A 21,717-nucleotide genomic window follows, 5' to 3' on the forward strand; every position below is an offset into this window, starting at 1 on the left:
GAAATGACCGGCCTCTCTGTTTTGAACTGATAATAATATTCTATCGTGACGACTTTCTGCCGGTTCGACATGATGATGGACCTGAACCTCACAGAAAAGAACTGAACCTGATTACCACCTGTGCACCGCCATCCGCCGCATGATTGCAGGGAAAACAATTTGTCGTCACTCCCCGTCAATGTGTGCAATTTCACAAAACCTGTTACTTCCATAATTAGTTTTTAAAGCGTCAAAACACACAGAGGTGTGTAATCACGGCTCCTCACCTCTTCGCACTCGTACTCATCAGAGGGGATGCACTTTTGGCCTCCATCCTGTAAAACAAGAACTCATTATGAGAAAGCATCGGAAACACACAATCACGGCTCTGTTGCTTTATATTCCTCCGTCTGCCCACTCACATTCAGCTCATTAACTCCGATTCATTAAACACACTGTTTTTGTGACTCCTGCATTATAATTACAGGATGTCGCTCTCAAACCGACACGCCATTCACAAACATTGATCACAGTGTTTGTCTGTGACTGACGGACTGTCTGCTCTCGCTCGCATTTCAAAGTCTTCATTTGCACAAAAGTGTCTTTGCTTTCCCAGTTTTCCCCAGGATGCTTCAGGAGCCCACTGATATAACAACAAGAATAAACTTTATTTGATTTACATTTTTCCGAACACAGACACAAAGTGCTCTCCAAGGAGACGAAGCACAAACTCCAAGTCGATTCAAGTAAAAACAAAACGTGGAGATAAAAGCAGATTATTACGTAACGTATTAAATATTCACAAAGGCAAAGAACGTTCTTTCATCACAACAGACAGAGAGTCGGAGGCTCTAACTGCAAAGGTCCGGACACTTTTCGTCACCAGCCGAGATCTGGATGACCAGTAGAGTCCTGCCCAACAATAGGATTATATAAAGGGACGTATGAGGGAATATAAAGGGACTCACTGCACCAAAACCCCAAGGATCCGGAGATATCCTTTATAGGTTCTTGCAAGTATCTGGATCATATCTTTTTGGATAGGACGTCTTACAATGGCGTGATCAGAGCATGTCCATGATTACATCATATATGAGGTCATAGTTTGAAATATCTGGGCAACTACATCTCCAGATTCTGGGGTATTTGGCGCTGTGAAGGTATCCGCCTGTTGGTGTCGCTGTGCCGCAAGTGTCAGTGGAGTCAGTGGACGATGACTGATGCATATATACACTCAACCTCACTCTACTGACTGTTCATCTGCTTCAAGTCACCTGGATTTATTCTGCTTAGAAAATCTGCCCAACACATGGAATAATCGACACGCTCACCACACCTGGACAATTCAAGACGATGATCTCAAACCACCTCACCTTCACTGAGTGGTGTCCTCTTTTTAATTTACCTCTGAGTATTTCTGTGTGTTTCAACGTCGTTTCAAATGAGGGAAAAACTTTAATGATGTTCGAGGTTTAAATAAATGAATGGGAAAAGAGAGAGAATAATCTGGACACGAAAAATAAAAGCATGTAAAACTTTATGCAGATCAACAGGAAACAAAAATGATCGAATTTGATTTTCATGAGTAAAAAAAAGAAACATGTTGATAATGTTTTTCACTTGGTCAAAAATCTGCATCAGTAATAACACCAAGATTTACAGGCTGCTTCACTTCCTGTTGAACTGGCTTCGATATGACCTGAGATTGATTGAATTTGGTGTTTAGTATCATTATGACAGGTAAGAAGACGTTAGACTGCTGGAGATGTTGGAACTGAATTACAAGATAGAAATGTGCATCGTCTGCATAAAGCGAATATCACAGTTTCGTATCAACTGACTGACAACGTACAGAGTCTGCTAATAAAACAGGCAAGGTTCTGTTTTCAGAGATTAACAACATAAAGACTCACTTTAAGACCTGCTCAGGTTTACTCGATTCTCCCAGTTGAGTCGTCAATAAAACAAACGAACAGCTGTGTTTGAAAATATCTGATTTTAAAAAAAAGAGTCAAGTCTGTGGACAACAACTCCCAAAGAGCATCCAATCAACAAGCTTTAAAATTCTGCTCCACGCTCCGCTGACCGCGAGACGAAACTACAGCTTTAACACTTCTGAGAAAACAAAATGGCAACGTCCAGAAGATCATTTCAGTAACTATAGCAACGTATTTTATTCACAACTGCAATGATGAAACCACTGCTCTAATCCATTACCTCTGACTGGCTTCTTCTCACAGCAACAGCAGCTAAGGCTCATGGGTAAAAAAAAAAAGGAGATGATTTCTGTAAATGATTCAAACCGGTCAGAACATAAACCTGCACGATGGGAGAGTCCTGTGTCCCTCCACTGGGGAAAATGTAAATGGTGATTCTGAGTGAGGAAACTGTAGAAAGAAACCTGTTGTTTCAGTTTCTCATTATTGTCAGAGGGAAGGATGAGACACAGTTGAGCAGGGCTCAGTAGATTCACCGTCATTGAAATGCAGAGCAGTAACGTCAGCGTAAACAAAGATGCACACTTATGCTCGCTCGAAAACACGCACACTGCATCACTTATCTGAGCCCTCCATCGGCCTCTTTGTCGGCGCTTCATTAGCATATCTCCTCCCGTCGCCCGGGTGGGAGAGCCAATCAGATCTTATCGCTCGACGGGAGAAGAGGAAGAAGAAAACTCTTTTCAGTGACAGGGAAATCATGGAGAGCAGCCCGGAAAAACTCCACGTCTCGGATCATTATCATTCCCTCTGAAAGACGCGTGTGCAAATCCACAAATATGCATCCATGTGCACATACACAAGGTTGTTAGAGCGATCATTAAACCATGCGGATGAATCATTATCATATTGACTATCACTGCAGTAACCTCCTCTGACACCGGACGCCTCTGCAGGCCTGTTTGCTTCAAACCGACTGCTCGGCATCGCTCACACAAACGATAGCTGCATCCATGAGCTCTGGGAAATAATACAATTCAGAAAACAAATTCACTGCAGCACGCATGAGGTAATATCCTGCATCCTGAGGGAGATCTGCTACATTACATCATTTCTCTCCCTCTCTCCCTCTTTTCCATATCATATCTCTGTGTTTATCTGCTTCCTGTCCGTTTCTCTGTCGGCTGCGCTTCGTCTCTGCCAGCGCCGAGGGTTCGTATTTACTGGAAGCGCTCGCTCTCACGTTCCAGGTATTTAGAAAAGCTGTTTGCTGACTGACGGCGGCTCAGATTGCTGCTCTTCATCACCCACAGCAGGGTTACTCATGTGACAACAGATACACAGCTAATACACATGAAACACTCAGAGCTGCTACAACATTCATACACAGGATGACAACACATCCTGCGGACCCACTGCTTAACAGCAGACATGTGGAACTACAGACAAATGTTCTCCTCTGTGTTTGGGCTTTGAATTAAAGGGATACTTTAGGTTTTTTGACGTGGGGCTATGTGAGGTATTCATGTTACATTACCTGCAGTAGATTCTAATCAGCGCGCTCTGTAGGTGCTTGTGCGTAGGAGTACGGTAGTTCAGCGGTTGAAAAATGTAGTGCCAAAGGAAAGAGCTGTTTTCACAGGAAGATAAAGAGCTGAAAATATTCTACATGAAGCTTCATTTAAACGGATATTGGATCGTTTGAGTGAGGAAACTGCATTAGAGACTTTAAGCAGCGATGGTTGAAGTGACGCTACAGCGTGATGTGATGGCGTAGACTTCAGGTCCAAACCTTCTGTTGCAGCTCAACTGTCCACGACAGGAGAAGGATCAGTTTACCTGTGATACGTGAAGAGGTTGACTCTGTCATTTAGTTTATATTTAATCATACCATCAGTAGTTTTATGGATGAGTACATTTGTTAAAGATACATGATCATTTCTCCAGTTTATTCACAGACACGTCAGTACAAACTGCTGTTAACCTCCATCCTCTGTGTTTTGAAGAAACCGTGACGCTGTCCGTGGTGCTGAAGTCACAGACCAATTTCAATTCAAACTCCTGATTTCATATTAAATTGTCTCCGAATCAAATATCAACATCTCTCGGGTCGTTTAAAGAGACAGACTGTACCAGCGTTCAGAGCGACCTCGGTTTTTCTGAAGAAGTGAGGCCATTGTGAGAGTTAAATGTTGCTTAGCGATCTTTGATTTCCATCACTATGGCAACACATTGGAATGCAAAGGGGCGCCGTAGCGTCACTTCGACCGCCGCTTCCTAAAGTCCCTGTTATTAGGTCGGCTACATCAGAATTAAAAAAAAAGATGATTCATGAGGAAACCATGAGACTGAAGCTACAGTCTGACGTGTTCTCATGTTGGTCTGCAGACAGCTCTAAATACTACATTACCCATGAGCCTTCGGGAAGCTGCACACAGTCACTGCACCAACTGTTACTCCACAAGAAACAGTTCGAGCACGAAACTCCTCCTGAGTTTCACACCATTGTTAGTGAACGGATATAAAGTGTCAGTCAGGCTAGCCGTTTTCCCCCTGCTTCAGGTCTTTATGCTAAGCTAAGCTAAGCTAAGCTAACCATGCCCTGACTCCAGCTCTAGCTTTTTCCAGCAGACGCAGCTTCATACATCTTCACTCGTCTCCACATTGACGTATGTGTGAGTTAAAAATGAAGCTCTTTGTTAAAACACCTCTACATCTGGCCGCTCTATATGTCGGGGTGTTCTATAATTCATGCTTTAAATCTCTTACATAATGGATAGCAATTTATCTTGGCCTTCAACCTGCAGCCTTACACCCCTTCCCTGTACATAATGGATGGGTTTCCACTTCCCCAGGATGGAGGCAGGGTGACGCTAATGTGTGTGTGAGGGTGACGAAGAGCGAAGCACATAAATCTGTTCTGCTCAGACATCAGTCACATCTGGACGGAGGATTTCTGCTTCCACAGGCAGCCGGACTCGTCCTCAGTGAGAGATGAACTCGAGACAAAAGGGAGACGGACGTCACGACGAGACACAGGCAGGTAAACTCACCTGCAGGTTGGCACAAGTGGAAAACACACAAGCGCCGTCCAGGGGTTTGATTGCGTTGCCGTGTAGAGAGGGGGCGGGTTTGGAGAGGATCGGCGGCTGGGCGGGGGGCAAGAAGGTGGACGACGGTTCGGTCACCAGAAGAGTCCCCCCCTCTGAGCCGTAACCAAACGACTGGATGGCGTTTTCTGTGAGAGGAAGGGAGAGAGGAGTGAATGATCATCAACATCAGACCTGCTAATATCCACAGAGACAGTCAGTCATCTCAACTCCTGACTCCAAAACAACCAGAGCTGTAATCTCTATGGAAATCAGTTCATTTCACAAAGATATCTGTAGTGATACACAGTGTGTTTTTAATCATGCACCGCAGTATTAAAGCGTCGGAACTGCAGCTCAAAATAAATAAATATCAATAAATATAAAATATAAAGGAGAAAAATAGAAACATTTATAAACGGAGTTGAAATAAAATCTGTAACACTGTAAAATGAGTTTTTAACGCTCCATATTTTTTCTGTGTTCTATTTCAAGTGTTGATCCATGAGAACATATATTTGTGGTTCTCCTCTCTCAGGCTTCTCTCTGGAGCTCTAGTTACAACAGGTCGGTGAGCCAATCAGAAGAGAGGAGGCTCTGAGCCTCTCTTCTGATCAGATTTCAGGTAAAAACACTCAGAGAAACCAAATCCTGCAAGGTTTGGATGGTGGGTCCAGGTGGGCGGGGCTTGGTGACTGCTTTGTTGTGACATCACAAAGTTCCAGAAGTCCTGACGGCTGGTTTTAAGGCTCAGTTTCTGAATACAGGCTGTGTGCATTTCTCTGTGGACTGAGGCTTTGATACTTTCACAGTATTAATATAGAAGCTAGAGCTGATCTATAATCACACTACACATGGACACAGACATTTACACTGGAGGAGCTTTAACAGTGTAAATAGAGAGTCTATGATTAAAGCTGCTGAAGAAAAATGGACCTTATTGTTTTGTTTGTTTTTTTTATGTGCATGAGGTGTGACGAGGTCCAGATGGAAATAAGTTGATTTGAAGTGTCTGAAAAAAGAAATGTAAAAAATTCAACTCATGATTTTCCAGTTTACTGGGGGAGTTCAGGACAAACCTGAAGACCAGCTGAACAAACCACATAAAGACTGTTTCCTTCAACCTGCACAGATGATTTCAGTCTGCGACCATCAGGAAGGAGCAGGAACTTTACCACTGAGTAAACACACCAGACGACACACTGAACCCCTGGAGCTGTGGAGGGACGAGCCCACAGATCCACAGAGAACTCCACCTGTCACATGTTCTTGTACCAAAACAAACATGGAGGACAAACCAGCACATTGTTGTTTCTGTTCAGAGACGTTTGTCCTGAAAAGACAAGGTGTGTGGTGAGGTGTGTAGGACTGAACCGGACCTCTGTAAAACTCTGAGAAAATACACTGGACCTTGTTTATGTCCAAGTTATTGGTGCTGATATAAGAGAGCTGAACCTGTGTGACTTCATCAGCTGACTGTCAGCAGCATCCAGTGACCCGCACTGGAACAGTCACGTCACCAAATCACATTCATCACTGAACAAACATCCTGATGTTGTCAGGCATCGACATCAGATATATCATCGTCCTGCACCGAAACTCAAACGTCCTGAGGATGAACCACGTCTCAATACTGAACCTACAGCGTCAATATATGTGTTTACACGTTCAAAGGATTCTGGGAAATATTCAGAGGATGCCCTGGCCCTACACATGTGTCTAAATAAATCTGGAGAAAGGTCAGAAATTCAACAAGCGGTGGAAGACCGGAGACCACTGTGAATAAAGAACAACACATACAGTACATTCACTCCACGCTCTGTGTTTGATTTCATACATAGAAAACCCACGGCTCCCTGCTGCCGCCGCCGCAGCGCCAATAAACAAACAAACCTTTCAAGTCCAACACGTTCAACAAAAAGAAGTCAATGGAGTCATTAGACATTGTCGGCGGGGGGGCCGCGGTGGTGCAGCATCATCCACTCTGATGTGTTTGGTGAATGATTAATGAACAGGCCTCCGATGGAAACCTCTCAACACGGAGCGGAGGCGCCTCTGTGGAGAGCAGACGTGCAGCTGCAGCAGTGATTGTGCGGACGTGTGACGGTATGTGAAGGTTACTGCTGCATCGTGTTTCTCCAGGTCTCTGTTTCTGCTGCTCTTTTCCCGCTTACACCTGCTGCAAAAAGAGTCAAATTAACATCTAAATTATTTTTGATTGACTGTTTAATTAAACACCCTGTTGCTTGTTTCAGTATACTCAGGGTTTTATCTATTTATTTATTTTAAGTTATATTTTTGGGCATTTTTGCCTTTATTGTGATAGTATAGAGAGAGACAGACGGAGAGATACTCAGCCCTACAACAGAGCGAAGCATGGCTAACTGTTTAGCGTTTCTCATCATCCCATGATCACAAGTGGACACTGTGTCTCCGAGTCACTACAAGTAAATGTCTCGTCAAGTCGCTGCAGGGTTTGACCACTAGACGCGTTTGTTTCCTGTTTCCTAACGAGAAGAGATCAGATTCACGCCTGAACTCCTGCACAGTAATCACAACACATCTCCCTACGCTCTGTGGTCTGCGCGATTAGTTTCCAATAAGGTTTAATACATGATGAAATTATGCAGTGCATTGTGGGGGTTGGTCTTTGCCACAGGCCGACACGGACGTGCATGTGTGCGTTCACGTTAGAGCCGAGGAGGGAGGCTGTTTGTTTGACGGAGGAGGAGCAGAGGTGATGTTGTAGCTGGGTCAGTGTTATTTAAAGAGAGCATCAGGGGATCAGCTCCTCCTCCTCCTCCTCCTCCTCAATTATCTGCCTTGCTCACTGTGTTTTTTCCACCTATATATACACTACTGTACACACACACACACACACACACACACACACACACACACACACACACACACACTCTTATGTTACAGTACTTGTGAGGTCCTTCCAGTCCTCACTCTTCACCCTTCCCTCTAAAAACCTCTGAAATGATTTGTCAGGTTATTGATTAATCATATAGGTAACCAAATAAGATTAATTAGGATGGATTTTGATAATTAACTGCTTTATATTATCACAAAGTGAATTAGAGCTGAAACAATTAGTTCATTAATTGATAAGAAATAAAATTAATCGACAGGTATTTTGCCGACACAGAGTTGTTGGAACCAGCTTCTCAAATCTTTAGGTTAAAAAATTATAAAAATAATCTTGGTGAGTATTTTACTGTTTTTCTCTGGTTAATATGAATGTAATTGTAACAATTAGTTGATTAATCAAATAATCAATTCACAGAAAATTAATCGACAGGTATTTCAGACATGTTTCAGGAAAGATGACACAGATTTTCTGGGACCAGCTTCTTAATGTGAATGTTTTTCTGCTTCTCTCAGATTCATGTCACTGTAAACTGAACTAGAGCTGAAATAATAAGTTGATTAACTGATTAATTGATTAGTCGATTGACAGAAAACTATTTGGCAAATACGCTGATAAAATATTAATTGTTTAAGCAGTAATAAACTTGTGCTATTTTCTCAAATGTGAGTATTTTTCTTTTCTATACATGAAAAAAATAATTATTTTATTGGAAAATTAATGAACTAATAATTTCAGATATTTTATGTCCTTTGATGGACTTTTGATACATGAAAATAAACTGAATATATTTGGCTTTAGGACTGACACCTTGGGCTTTAAGAGATTGTTAAGAACATACATTTTTGAGGACAAGATGTTCAATAGATCAAAACAATTAATGAAGAAAATAATCAGCAGTTTGATTGACAAGGAAAACATTCATTAATAATTGCAGCCAGATGAAACCCTGACCTAAAGCTCCTGACGTCAAGTCACTGATAAGCCCGACATCTGAAGAATTTTCTTTCTGTCTCTGCGTCTAAACGTGGTCCTCGTAAGACCGGCAGTAACATGAGGTCCTCACGAGACCAGCAGTGACATGAGGTCCTCACGAGACCAGCAGTGACATGAGGTCCTCACGAGACCAGCAGTGACATGAGGTCCTCACGAGACCAGCAGTGACATGAGGTCCTCACGAGACCTGCAGTAACATGAGGTCCTCACGAGACCTGCAGTGACATGAGGTCCTCATGAGACCGGCAGTAACATGAGGTCCTCACAAGTCCAGCAGACACACAGTGACACACTGAGGACTCACTGAGGCAGGTGTTGTGCGTGAAGTCCCGGTGGAAGGCGTCACACTCCCGCTCCTGACTGCCAGTGCCCCTGCAGGTACACCACAGGCTGATGGTGATGTTGGAGGGACTGCTGTCGCTGTAGTTGGGCGTCACATCTGAGCCTGACACACAGAGAGAAGGAAGGGGGGGTGGGGGGGCAAGAGTTAATGCTGGGGAGGAATAAGAATGCAGATGGAGATTTGCCAAGAAGAAAAGCAAAGAGGATTTTTGCAAATTGGGAATTGAATCACTGGATGGTTCCTAAAGTCGTGAGTCACCTGGTTCTAACAGAGACTCAGAAACAGCAGATGGTCACTTCTGTTTAATTTTCACAGTCAGTCGGTGACATGTTAGTCCCATCAATCTGCTGCTCTGAGGTTTTTTAAACACATTAAAACTGAGTCGGCGTGTGTTCCTTCCTTCAGAAAGAAAAAAATAAAATAAGTATAAAAAACATAATAATGGTAATGGCTGAAAATAGGACACCACAAGAAGCTTCAAAAGCTTGTGTGTAGGGCTCCAGTCACTGCCGGTACAAAATATAATTTCAGCCACAAAATACCTCAATCCTAAAACTCTACAAAGAAAAACTAAATGATCCAAAACATCTGTCCCATCAGTCCAGATATCAGTTTAATAGGCAAAATAAACACTTAGCAATAAATGGTAGATAAACAATAATAATAAAATTAGTAGCTCAGTAGAGTCACCAGTCCCTCAGACTCCAGCCTTTCAGGCTTTAGACACATTCAAACATGTTTTAGAAGCAACTGCTGCTTTAGGTTCCTCCACATGTTGACGTGGGGCAGTTTGGAGGGTCGAGTCTTTTTTTACCCTGCTAATGTCGCCAAGGCCAAGAGTTCAGAAAAACAGTCAGCAAGTATTCAAACCAAAACGCCACAAATCAGCTGGAACCGGCTTCTTAAATCAGCTAAACAAGCGATTTGAACATGATGTCAGAGACAGGCCGAGGGTCAGACTCACCGATGAGGCCGACGTACGACATCAGGCAGCCGTGGTAGTTGTCGTGAGGGCAGCTGGTGACGGTGTGAGATGTCATCTGGCAGTTCATGTGGAAATCAGCGAGTCGAGACCTGCAGTCAACAACAAACACAAACCTCTCAACATCACGTCAGAAAGATGAACAAGTCGAGACGGGGAAGATCGATCAGTGGTAAAACCTGAGACATCCGATCACACAAAGTAATAAACTAAGGCAGAGATGGAGACTCGAGTTTACGACTTTGATTCAAGTCGGACTTTGGTTCCACAAAGTGACACGAAACTCAAGTTGGACTTGAGACGTTTGCAGGATTTCACAAAAAGTCCTGAACTGATTTGCACTGAACTTGGAAGAAGGATGGAGCAGGAGTCAGATCCAGATCACTTACTAGTTAAAGCTAAAGTGAAGAAATAAGTTTTTGAGTTTTGACTGTAACAACATATTTTCAGATATTACTATTATTCATTTCTAATGCATTTATTTCTCTCTCCTCCTTCACCCTCGCTGTAACTTTGCATCATCACTGTGTAAAATCCTGAAATGCAACTGCAGAGAAAAGTGTGGTGAAAGCTGAAAATCCCTGTTTAAATAAAACGCAAATTCATACAGTAGTTTGGGAGATTATGTCCGTGTCCTGCAGTATCCACTACATCATGCATACTGTATGTTAATGCACAAGGAACTGTCACAGGCAATAAGTGTACAGCTGCTGAGCTTAATCTACTGCCTGTCCTAGTTTTGTGTTTCTCCATCCTGTTTCCTCTCCTTCTTTGTCTCTCTCTCCTCGTTAAATCCTGAGCCTTTCTGCTGCCTCGTTACTCTCACATGATTCTTCTTCCTGTCTTGATGAATGTAGCAGCGCAGCGCGTCGGAGAGAGAGAGAGAGAGAGAGAGAGAGAGAGAGAGAGAGAGAGAGGGGGGAAGAGAGGTGAAAGATGTCGTATGGTCAGGTCAGCCGGGTGAAAGACGAGCGACCCTGGCGCTATTTGGGACCAACAGAGTCCACCTGTGTGTGTGTGTGTGTGTATGTGTATGTGTGTGTGTGTGTGTGTGTGTGACACATAAGCGCATATGTGAAGGTATTTGTATGTTTGTATTTGCTCGTCTGTCCGCTGCAGAGAATGATATAGTTTGACAGGCCTGAGCGCTGCGCATTTGACTTTGACACAGAGGTCAGTGTGTGTGTGTGTGTGTGTGTGTGTGTGTGTGTGTGTGTGTGTGTGAGTGTGTGTGTGTGGAGTTGGGTGTTGGCCTGCTTGAGTAATCCTGCCAACGACGTCAGCTCTAGACAAAAGACATGATCATAATCCACAGCGACAAACACACACTTTACTCCAGTCTCTCTCTCTACATGACACACACACACACACACACACACACACGGTGACACCTTCACCCTTGGCTTGTCAGGGCAGATTGCGTTGTGAGTGAGTGACTCAGATGGTTGAAGCTGTGGAGTTGCGTTCACGAGAAACATGAGGGACGTTTCCTCTGTGACATGTGACTTAGTTAAAAGGACGATGCCGCCATCTTGGATTGACCACACACACACACACACACACACACACACACACACACACACACACACACACACACCTGTCAACCACTTCAACTGAAGGACTCCTCTCTGTTGGTATGACAACCTTCAGACCACACAGCATCACATTGGCTTTTACTGTCAGCTGAGACGAAGACCTGCTGGTTTCACTTGGTGTCTCCGGTCAGCGGACGTCACTGATTGTTACCATGGAAACGTGGCTCTTAGTTGAAGATGGCTTTGCTTCATTCAAAAAGGTACAAAATCATTGCTGACGCTGCTGAGTAATGGTAATGAAGGTTCAGGCAGATGATGCTGCACATCACTGATCACAACATCTTCATTTAAATAGAGAAATCAAACAGGCGACAATTTCCATTCAAGTTCTTGGTCTGGGGCTGATCTGATCAGCTTCATTAATAACATAGCTGGGTGTGTGTTTTACATTGTTGTAATGGTTTTAATGATGTTGTTGGGGCATGAGGCAGCCTCACAAAGCCAGTGTTCAAACACTGAATCTAATGCAGCAGTGACTGGAGAAATGCTCCTCAGGTCTGATGCTTCGGCTTCATGTTGAAAAGCTGCTTTTTGTTCCATCAGAACAATGAACTGAAACACACTGAAAATTGATCAGTTTACATATTAAATGTTGATTTTGTTAAAAGATGCAAATTAATCATCAGTTTAAAATATATTTTGGTCAATAACTGTAAATGTTTTTGCCTCATTAAGGTACAAAATGACTCTCCCTGACTTTCCTGTCTCTCTCTCTCACTGCACCTTTCAAAATAAAGGCAAAAATACAAAAAAATAAATAAAACATGGTACCAATCCTGCACCTTTACAGTGGGTATATATTTGTACCAGGACACAAAGGAACAGAAATGTTCTTTTAGAGGTCCAGACAAGAAGGTACCAACATGCACCAATGTTCAAAGCCTTTGTACCTTTGTAGGTCCATTCCTGTACTTTCATTTCTTCGTGTGTGGCGTCTGAGGGAAACTCTGGAGGTGAGACTCGACGTACCGTGTTCGTATCAAAGCGACAGATGTTGATATAAAAGCTCAAATTACCACTAATGAAAAAAAATGAGGTTTATCTTTAACGCTGCTCTTTAATTGTGTGAGACGGAGCTCACAGCGGAGACGGATGAAGGTCAGAGGGAGATAAGGGCAGCGCTGGAGACAGCAGGAGATAGCCGAGTGGTTCAATCTGCCGCCTCTGAAACCACTTGATCAAATCCTGCCTGAGCTTCCTCGTTTCCCCACAGGGCTCGTTAAAGATTCATCTGAACTAATCATCAGCCGAGAAGCAGAAACTGTGCCGTACTTTCTCTGACCTGAGACGTTTCCTCCGCGTTCAGACGCTCAGAGAAAGAAGATTCAGGCCCAAACACATGAAAAAATAAACCTGTTTAAATAAGACATGACTGAAGGTTTAGCAGCTCAGAGGTTGTTTCACTGAAGCAGAAGTTTATAGCACAGAGCAGGAGTGAGAGTGTGTGTGTGTGTGTGTGTGTGTGTGTGTGTGTGTGTGTGTGTGTGTGTGTGTGTGTGTGTGTGTGTGTGTGTGTGTGTGTGTGTGAGAGCTGCAGCGTTAATGTTTCAGTTGTTTCACTGAATCTGCAGGTGAAATTAAAACCAAATCAGATCTGGAGTCAGCTGATGTTAACATCGTTTACAGAACCTGCAGCTCTATGTTCAACAGCTGGGTCACATAAATAAATGAAATATACTGTCCATCACAGGGGAGGACGTTGGTTGGGGGGGGGGGGTTATTCACGTGTTTATATCAGTCTAGACATTAAACCTAATTAATAAACTGTTTTTTTGGCTTCACAATCAAACGGGAGTCTAAAAACAATCTGATTTGTTTTTCATTAACCCTTTCAGACTGGGTACGTGTTTTTTAAGACATGTGATCGATCGCATGTTGGGATTCACTGAAATTCAGGTCAGGAAGGTGAAATCCATCATGGGAAATGTAGTTTTGTTTTTCCGGTGGTTTTAGCCACAAAAAAAGTTTTTAAAGAGGCAGTTCGATGTCTGACGTTGAGTACAGCTGTTACCTGGATTCTTTATTGTTTATTTATTCGGATCTCCATTAGCTTCCAATCAGCGGCTGCTAATCATCAGACCATTCATACACAAACAAGAAAATTAATAAAAAATCGAAATACTCAACGTATCAGACAAGTTAAACAACATGTACAGAATGTAAACAACAATCTAATGCTGCGGACTGAAACAAACAGGCGTCCGGCAGGTTGGTACCACAGTGTGAGCTCTTTGATCTCTCTCTCTTTGAGTGAAGCTCAGTAAATAAACCTGGATGAAAACAAAGAAACCAACGACTCAGTGAGTGGGTCAGTCTCCGTTTACATGTGGAGAATTAACAGGGACTTTAAGCAGCGACCCTTGAAGTCCGTATTCATTCCAAAACGTTGCCGTAGTGATGGCAATCAAAGATCGCTAAGCAACATTTAACTCCAACAATATCACCACTTCAGGAAACCGAGGTCGCTCTGAACGCCGCTACAATACGTCTCGTAAAATGAGCTGAGAGAACTTGATATTTGATTCGGAGACGATTTAATGTCAGATGAGGAGTTGGTATGAATGTGTTGCTTCAGCACCAAGGACAGCGCCACGGTTACATCATCACGCAGCGCAGTGAGGTCGAGGGCTGCAGAGGGAGGGTGGAGGTTAACAACAGGGACCGTTGTGACACCGCCAATTCCTCCAATCAGGAACAAGTTCTGAACCACCTGATTCACTCTGCACGTGCTCAGTTTAGTCCTTATTCCACCTGTGAGGAAGCAGCTCCCTGTGACAGACACAGACTGTTAATTAAGTTAATTTATTTTGTAATATTACTGTCCGCTCTGTAGTTTCACTATTCAAACTGTAATCATCTATGTGTAGAGATCTTTCATGCCAGTTGCCAGTTATGTTAAAGAGTAATTTAAGTGTTGAATAAAATCTTTAAATATCAAGTTTTTGCCGTAATCCTGTAACATTTCCCTCCTTGTGTTTGAGACTAAATCAACATGTTGAGTTTGTGTTGCAGAGAAAACATCTACACTATTTAATATCAGACACATGGAACTAGTTTGCAATAAAACGCACTGGATTAAAAGATACAGACAGAAATGCGACAACCATCCCCGCTCTCCTCTAATTACCCGTCAACTCTAACGTATCAGCGAGTGTGTGCGAGGTGAACGGATGGTGCTGAACTCTCATCATGAAGCTCAGTCTTCAGAGAGTCAACAGGTTCTTTAAACTGAGTGAACTCTGGACAAACAACACGCCAACTAACAGCAGCTAAAGACACGGAGGTTACATCAGTTTGTATCTCAACACACATACACACACACATGCACGCACACACACACAAGCACACACACACACAAACATGGATTAAACGGACGCCCACACTCAGCTATTTGCTCTCATGACATTTCCATGTGTGTAACATGGTCCTGAGGCTCTGTGCAGCATGTGACGCTGTCAATTACACTGCTGCCATCAGAGAGTGTGTGTGTGTGTGTGTGTGTGTGTGTGTGTGTGTGTGTGAGCCAGAGGAGGTGAAGAATATTAAAATCAAATTACAGCCAGGCTGAGTGAGTCCAAATGGCCTTATTACTGACTGTCAGGCAGCACGACACACACACACATGCACACACACACATACACATATATACACACACACACACACACACACATATACACATATATACACACACACACACACACACACAGTTGAAATGGATGCACATGCAATTATCTCCAGTGTATATACGATCACACATGTAAAGTCTACAGAAAAGCTTCTATTCATTCACACAGCTATGGAAGGGAATGTGTATGTGTATGTGTATGTGTGTGTGTGTGGTTTGACCCTGACGTGTCAGTCATGGTGTAACAGACTCACAGCTCCCTCGAGTGTTTTTCAATTATCATGTCTGTATTAATGAGGGTAAACAAAACACACACACACACACACACACACACACACACACACACACACACACACACACACACACACACACACACACACACACATTCTGTCGATTGAACTATAGTTTAGAGTCAAGTAGTCAACTTATTCAATAACTATAACTGGTTTAAAAACAGAAAAATGATTCAACGTTTCATCATATAAAACGTGTCTTTACACATTCACATGAATATGAAATCAGTCATATTCATTTATTTATTTATTTCTTTAATAAAAACTTGATCGATTGACTTGTCAATTTGTTCCTATGAAAAAACCATTTCTCAGCTGGTCGTGTGTTATATTTATAAAATATGATTATTACAAGCGGATACTCTACACAATATAACAAATAATTACAAATAAATACGTAAATAAAAACTTTAAAACCTGTATCTGCTCACAATTCAATTATAATGTGTGATAAACTATTAAATGTCATAGAAAAGTATCTGTCAGATGAGATATGATTTCTGTTGGACACGTGAACAGAGTCCTGCAGCTGACAGTGAACACAACGACATCACCACAGTGTCTGATCTTACATCTCTGTCTAAATATAGACGGTTTCCAGCACCGGAGCTGCAGCCTGGAACAGTTCTCATCCAGGACAAATATATCCCACATTTATTTCTGGATGCAAAGAAGGGAAAGTGATATCAGAACATTTTCAGAAATAATCAATCAATCTTCCACGTCTGACTCTGGAGAAAAGTCAGACAGGAACGTTTCTAACTTCTTCCCAAAGAGAGAGAGAGAAACTAGCTGGATGTTTCATCTCGTTTTACTTCCGCTCTCATTAAGACGTCAGGACCAACAGCTGAAATAATATGGGATGTCTACAGTGACACAGGTCACCTTGTTAATGCATGAGCCCATACACGTGGGAGGCGGCGCACGCCACGCTGACGGTATGAAAAGTAAATGTGCGTTAACATCTGAAGACAAGCTCGTGTTAATGTGTGTGTGCTGCAGGAGTTTGATTCACTTCAACACAATCATCAACGCAACACGAGTTCACTGACCTCCTTCTCTGCTGCTGACAGTGGAGGTTCTAGCTGTATGGTGGGCACCGAATACCCGCCACTCCTGTCGCCTAGCAACATTGACAACACTTTTTTTTCTTTTTGTTATTTTACAAAAATTCTCTTGGTTTTTAACAGTTGTACCGTTAACTGTTGAACTGAGCTGAAACACAATACTGACATTTAAAATCCTCAGACTCTCTGTCAGTGTTAATAATAATGATAATAATTAAAATGATGATGATGATAATAATGATCATGACAATAATAATGATGATGATGATAATAATAATGATGATGATGATAATAATAATGATGATGATAATAATAATAATAATAATGATAATAGTAATAATAATAATAATGATAATAATGATGATAATAATAATGATGATGATGATGATAATAATAATAATAATAGTAATAATAATAATAATGATGAGAAAAAGAAGAAGAGGAAGAAACTTTAGTAAGAAATGCAGAATCACATGAGAAGACAAAAACTTTAAACTTTAAACACGAGTGTAAAATGAGATAGAAAAATTAAATAATAACAGAAAAAATAAAATGAATGAATGAATAATTATAGGTAAAAATGGATTACATAAAAGACTTTACTTTGTGATTTATATTACTACATTTGTTACTATTCTATATTTATGACTGTATTATTGTTATATCAGTGTTTTCAATACAGGTGTGCAATGATCTTTGGGACAGGTTGGACCATGAAGGATCCACCTGTTGGAGTCTCTGTTGCCAAGGAAACGAAGGAACGCATTTGAAGGAGCCTTTAAACTACTGTGTCCGTCGTGACTCTGTGGAGAGCGGGAAGATGACGAGCACGTCTCCGCAGCTTCGTATTTATGGAGATAATTCGTCTCCGGGGTTCGGATCTAATTATGTCGAGTAAATACGACACAGACAAACAGTTTGTGTTTGTTGTTTGCTCAGCAGCAGCTAGCGGAGGTTAGCGGCTTCATAGCTCCTCTTTGATTTATCACGTCATAACTCTGCAAAGTGTGTGAAGAATGACGTTGGTGCGACACGGTGACGTGAAGGTGTTTGTTCAGACCTTTAGTTTCCTCATCTACCCTCACTTGTGTCAGTGTGTGTGTGTGTGTGTGTGTGTGTGTTTGGTGGTTAGCTGCTTTGTTTTGTCTTGATGTTCTCTTTAATTAACAGTCCCTGAGTGGGGCTGCTCATTTGCATATTTACATATTAGCATAGCTTATGAGTTTCTGCTCCCGCTCAGCGTCAGGAGAGATTGCCCTTGGTCACACCTCTGGTTTTATTGCTTTCTGCTCCGTCTCTCCGTGGGGTTCGCTCGCCTTATTTCCCCCTCAAAGACTCATCCCTCGCTCGTCATCCCTCGCTCCTGTAAACCGACCGGACACATTCAGACCAGCGCGGAGGAAATGAGATGAATCATGGGATGCTTTTGTGTAAACTCGCGCACAAACAGTCACAATGAGAGTAAGTGAGAGGGGCCTATTGCGTTGCCGGTGTCCTCTGTGACCTACAGAATAGAGGCAGCTATTTCCATCACGCCACCACCTCACCTCACTGACCGTGTAATGGAGCGATGCAGTCGCTAGATTGGCTTCCTCGCCTTAAAACACCACTCAGCTGCTGCCGCTGGGTTTGGAAAAGCAGTTTAGCTCCACACGCCTCAGTGCACGGGCGTGTGTGTGTTTGCATACATACCACTGGCATTAGTGCGAGAGCTTCGCAGTGTGATGGGGGTCATAAGGAACCTGATACACATAAATCCTCACATCCAGCAGATGGATCCTGATGGAGACCTCCAACAAGTCCATTAGAAGTTAAGTTGTGTGTTCTGAGTGAGCTGTCTGACACTGCTGAAGGTCTGAGAGGGTCAGTTCACACACATCACAATTTTTTTTTTTTCCCGGAGTGGGAGGGGTGACTCGAACACAACACAGCACAGAGAACTGAAAGTATCTGCAAGGACACATCTTTTAAACAACTTCTATAGAGACACATTCAGTCTCTGTACTTTACTGTGTGCGTATCACAGTCTGATCAACGAGCTCCACTGTTTCCTCCAGCTATATAACATGTTCCTTCATCATCTACAGCGCCAAACGTGGATTAATCCGCCACTGAAAATAGTCCCCAACAAACGCTCCATTTCCTCCTGTTTGTTTGATAAAAACTACAGTGATCAGCTGTTTTAGAAAATTAAGTAGAATCACTTCCTCGTGGTCGTATCCCTCCACCACTCAGACTAGTTCCAGGTCACATCCCTGTTTATCCAGAGTCATTTAAAATATTATCCATTTGTGTGAAATTTTGTTATAATTGCTGTGTTTTGTGAGGTCACCATGACCCCGACCTCTGACCTTTTACCACCAAAATCTAATCAGTTCGTCCTTGAGTCCTGGTGAATGTTTGTGCCAAATTTGAAGAAGTTCTTTCGAGGAGTTTCTGAGATATCGTGTCCATGAGAATGGGCCGGACAGACGCATGTGGGGCGGGGCTTGGTGACTGCTTTGTTGTGACATCACAAAGTTCCAGAAGTCCTGACGGCTGGTTTTAAGGCTCAGTTTCTGAATACAGGCTGTGTGCATTTCTCTGTGGACTGAGGCTTTGATACTTTCACAGTATTAATATAGAAGCTAGAGCTGATCTATAATCACACTACACATGGACACAGACCTTTACACTGGAGGAGCTTTAATGTGAAACCCTCCTGTCTGTAGTACAATGTGCTGTTTCCTGACAGACGTGAGGTTCAGGCTACATGATTAGAAAGTGAATCTATTCATGTTAATATTGAGGAGAGGAAAAAACAAATTCAGAACAAGTTTCTCCTTCAAGCGCAAAACTTTAAATAACAAGTGCTGCAGTGAATCTTCTGTCCTTCAAAAGGCTCCTGGAGCTCAGACTGGAGATGTTTTACAGGGGTATTATTACCACAGCGTCTCTGTGAGTTTAATGCGGTCCAGATCAGTCATAACAGTAATATTTTTTTTACTGACTGCACGCTGCAAACTTTCTTTCATCTTTTCCATCCTGTTAAGAGTCCCAGTGAAATTTACCTCAGGTTATACAAGTCCCATGTGAATTTAAATCGTCAGTAATTATTAGAACATTTCCAGCAGGAGAGGAGCCGGAGCTGAAGCCTGTGCACACCGACACGGTGCCAGTGAATGTTTGTTTTTAATCTGAATTCATAAAATACATGAAAGTCTAATAATTTAACTCAGTGGAAGCCAAACAGTCACAAACATCAGCTCCTCAGGACACACTGGAGGTCAGCGCAGACATGTAGAGGAGGGATCAGCCTGTTTACAGTAACTGTAATGGGCAATAAGACAAGTATGTATGTATGTATGTATATGTTCAGAAAACAACAGAAATCAACACAACGACAGAATCTAAATGTTTTTATTTACTGTAACTAACGTCGGATTCATATCCACAGCTTATTGATGAAAGAAAAATGATCGAAACTCTTCGTGTGCGAAACTGTAAGTCGTCCAAATCACACAGAACCACACAAGATGTCAAAACGAGATGACGTCGACAAGATGGCCGACCATCAAAATCATGGTAGTATCTGAAGTGTTGACAAACAAAAGAAGCTCCTCATTTTCCAGCTGATTTTAAAACTGTTGCAGGCAGATTTGATCAGCTGTAGCTAGTTAGCTAATTAAGCTAACGTCTGACTGAGAGAAACGAAGAATAAAACAATTAGCAAGCAATTAGCATTTCGCTCCTACTATAGTCAAGTGATAATTTCCCCATCACGTCATCTCCTCACAGATTTCCGAAGTCTGAGTCTGATTGGTTAAAACCAGAAGAGACGTGTGGAAGATCCTGGAGGAGACGCATCAACACACAGCGTCAGAGTCAGTGTTAGCAGCAGCATGTCATTGTCACACTGACCTTTAACACTGACAACAGACATGATGAAGCATGACCTGCTGTCACAAACCAGAAGACTGATGATCACAGGAGCGTCATGTGACTGAGCGTCATGTGACTGGGCAGCAGCAGGAAGCAAGGCAAGTGAGTTCTTACTGTATAAGTGCGACTGATAGTCGACCCTACAGAGTTCCAGTGAATCAGCTGTTACGTCCACCTGAGTCTGAACATGGCTGCTCCTCCTGAAGACACGTTCAGGATTCACATCCTCCCAGTTAAAGCTGAATCAGCATCTGGATCAAGAACTTGTCAGAACAGCGGAAGGTGATCTCTGCTTCATTCAGACTGTCATTAAAAGTTTCTATATTTAGATATTTAGTTCAGTGTCTGCTAACCAGACCATGTTAGCTGTTAAACAGCTAGCCCGCTAACCGCAGCTGGAGACAGCAGTCCTGGTTCTGCTCTGCAGCCTCGGTGAGTTTGGTGCAGCTCAACATGAACCAGTTGTCCACCTGAGCAGAACCAGAACCGCCGTCACCAGCTGCAGTCCAAGACGCTGGAGTTACAGTCCGTCCACGGGACCTGAGACCTGAGATCTCCTGGCAGGGAGACAGGAAGTAGAGCGACGGCTAGCTGGTTAGCATATAGCGCCTCATAAATTAGTAACAGCTATGCCCAAACGAATGCTCCGTATGAACTCAGCAAACAGAGATTGGTTGTGACACAGTTCGTAAACGGACAAACATCCGAAGGAAGCGTCAAAGCAGCGGATAGTCAGTCAGGACTTTCAGAATAAAACCAGAGCAGAAACAGGATACAGATCGTGGATTGTGATTCTACCCAAAAAGATTGTCATATGATCTTTTGGCCAGATCATCCACCCCTCCCTCAGATACATATTTACTCTGACTCTTACTCTGAATGTGAAAAGTCTCAGTTCTGGGCCAAAAACATCCCGAAACATAACACAGCAATTACCTACTGTTGATGTTCCATTTTCATTTTTTGTAATAAAAAGATATTTTGAACATTCAACTGTTCAATTCATTCTCAGCCA

The 21,717-nt window shown here is 42.6% G+C and overlaps 1 protein-coding gene across 1 annotated transcript in view; it reads right to left on the reverse strand.

The window, feature by feature from the left end:
- Positions 1-21,717, reverse strand: part of LOC111224266 (GDNF family receptor alpha-2-like) — a 100,564-nt gene that overhangs the window by 1,200 nt on the left and 77,647 nt on the right. Inside the window, exons 6-9 of the mRNA XM_022748688.1 lie at positions 10,184-10,293; positions 9,181-9,321; positions 4,970-5,154; positions 267-314 (exon numbers count right to left, since the gene is read on the reverse strand). Coding sequence (XP_022604409.1) covers positions 267-314; positions 4,970-5,154; positions 9,181-9,321; positions 10,184-10,293 — 484 coding nt within the window. The remainder of the gene's footprint in view (positions 1-266; positions 315-4,969; positions 5,155-9,180; positions 9,322-10,183; positions 10,294-21,717) is intronic.

Source organism: Seriola dumerili, unplaced genomic scaffold (assembly GCF_002260705.1).
Source record: "Seriola dumerili isolate Sdu_G_001 unplaced genomic scaffold, Sdu_1.0 BDQW01000128.1, whole genome shotgun sequence".
NCBI classification, from domain to species: domain Eukaryota; kingdom Metazoa; phylum Chordata; class Actinopteri; order Carangiformes; family Carangidae; genus Seriola; species Seriola dumerili.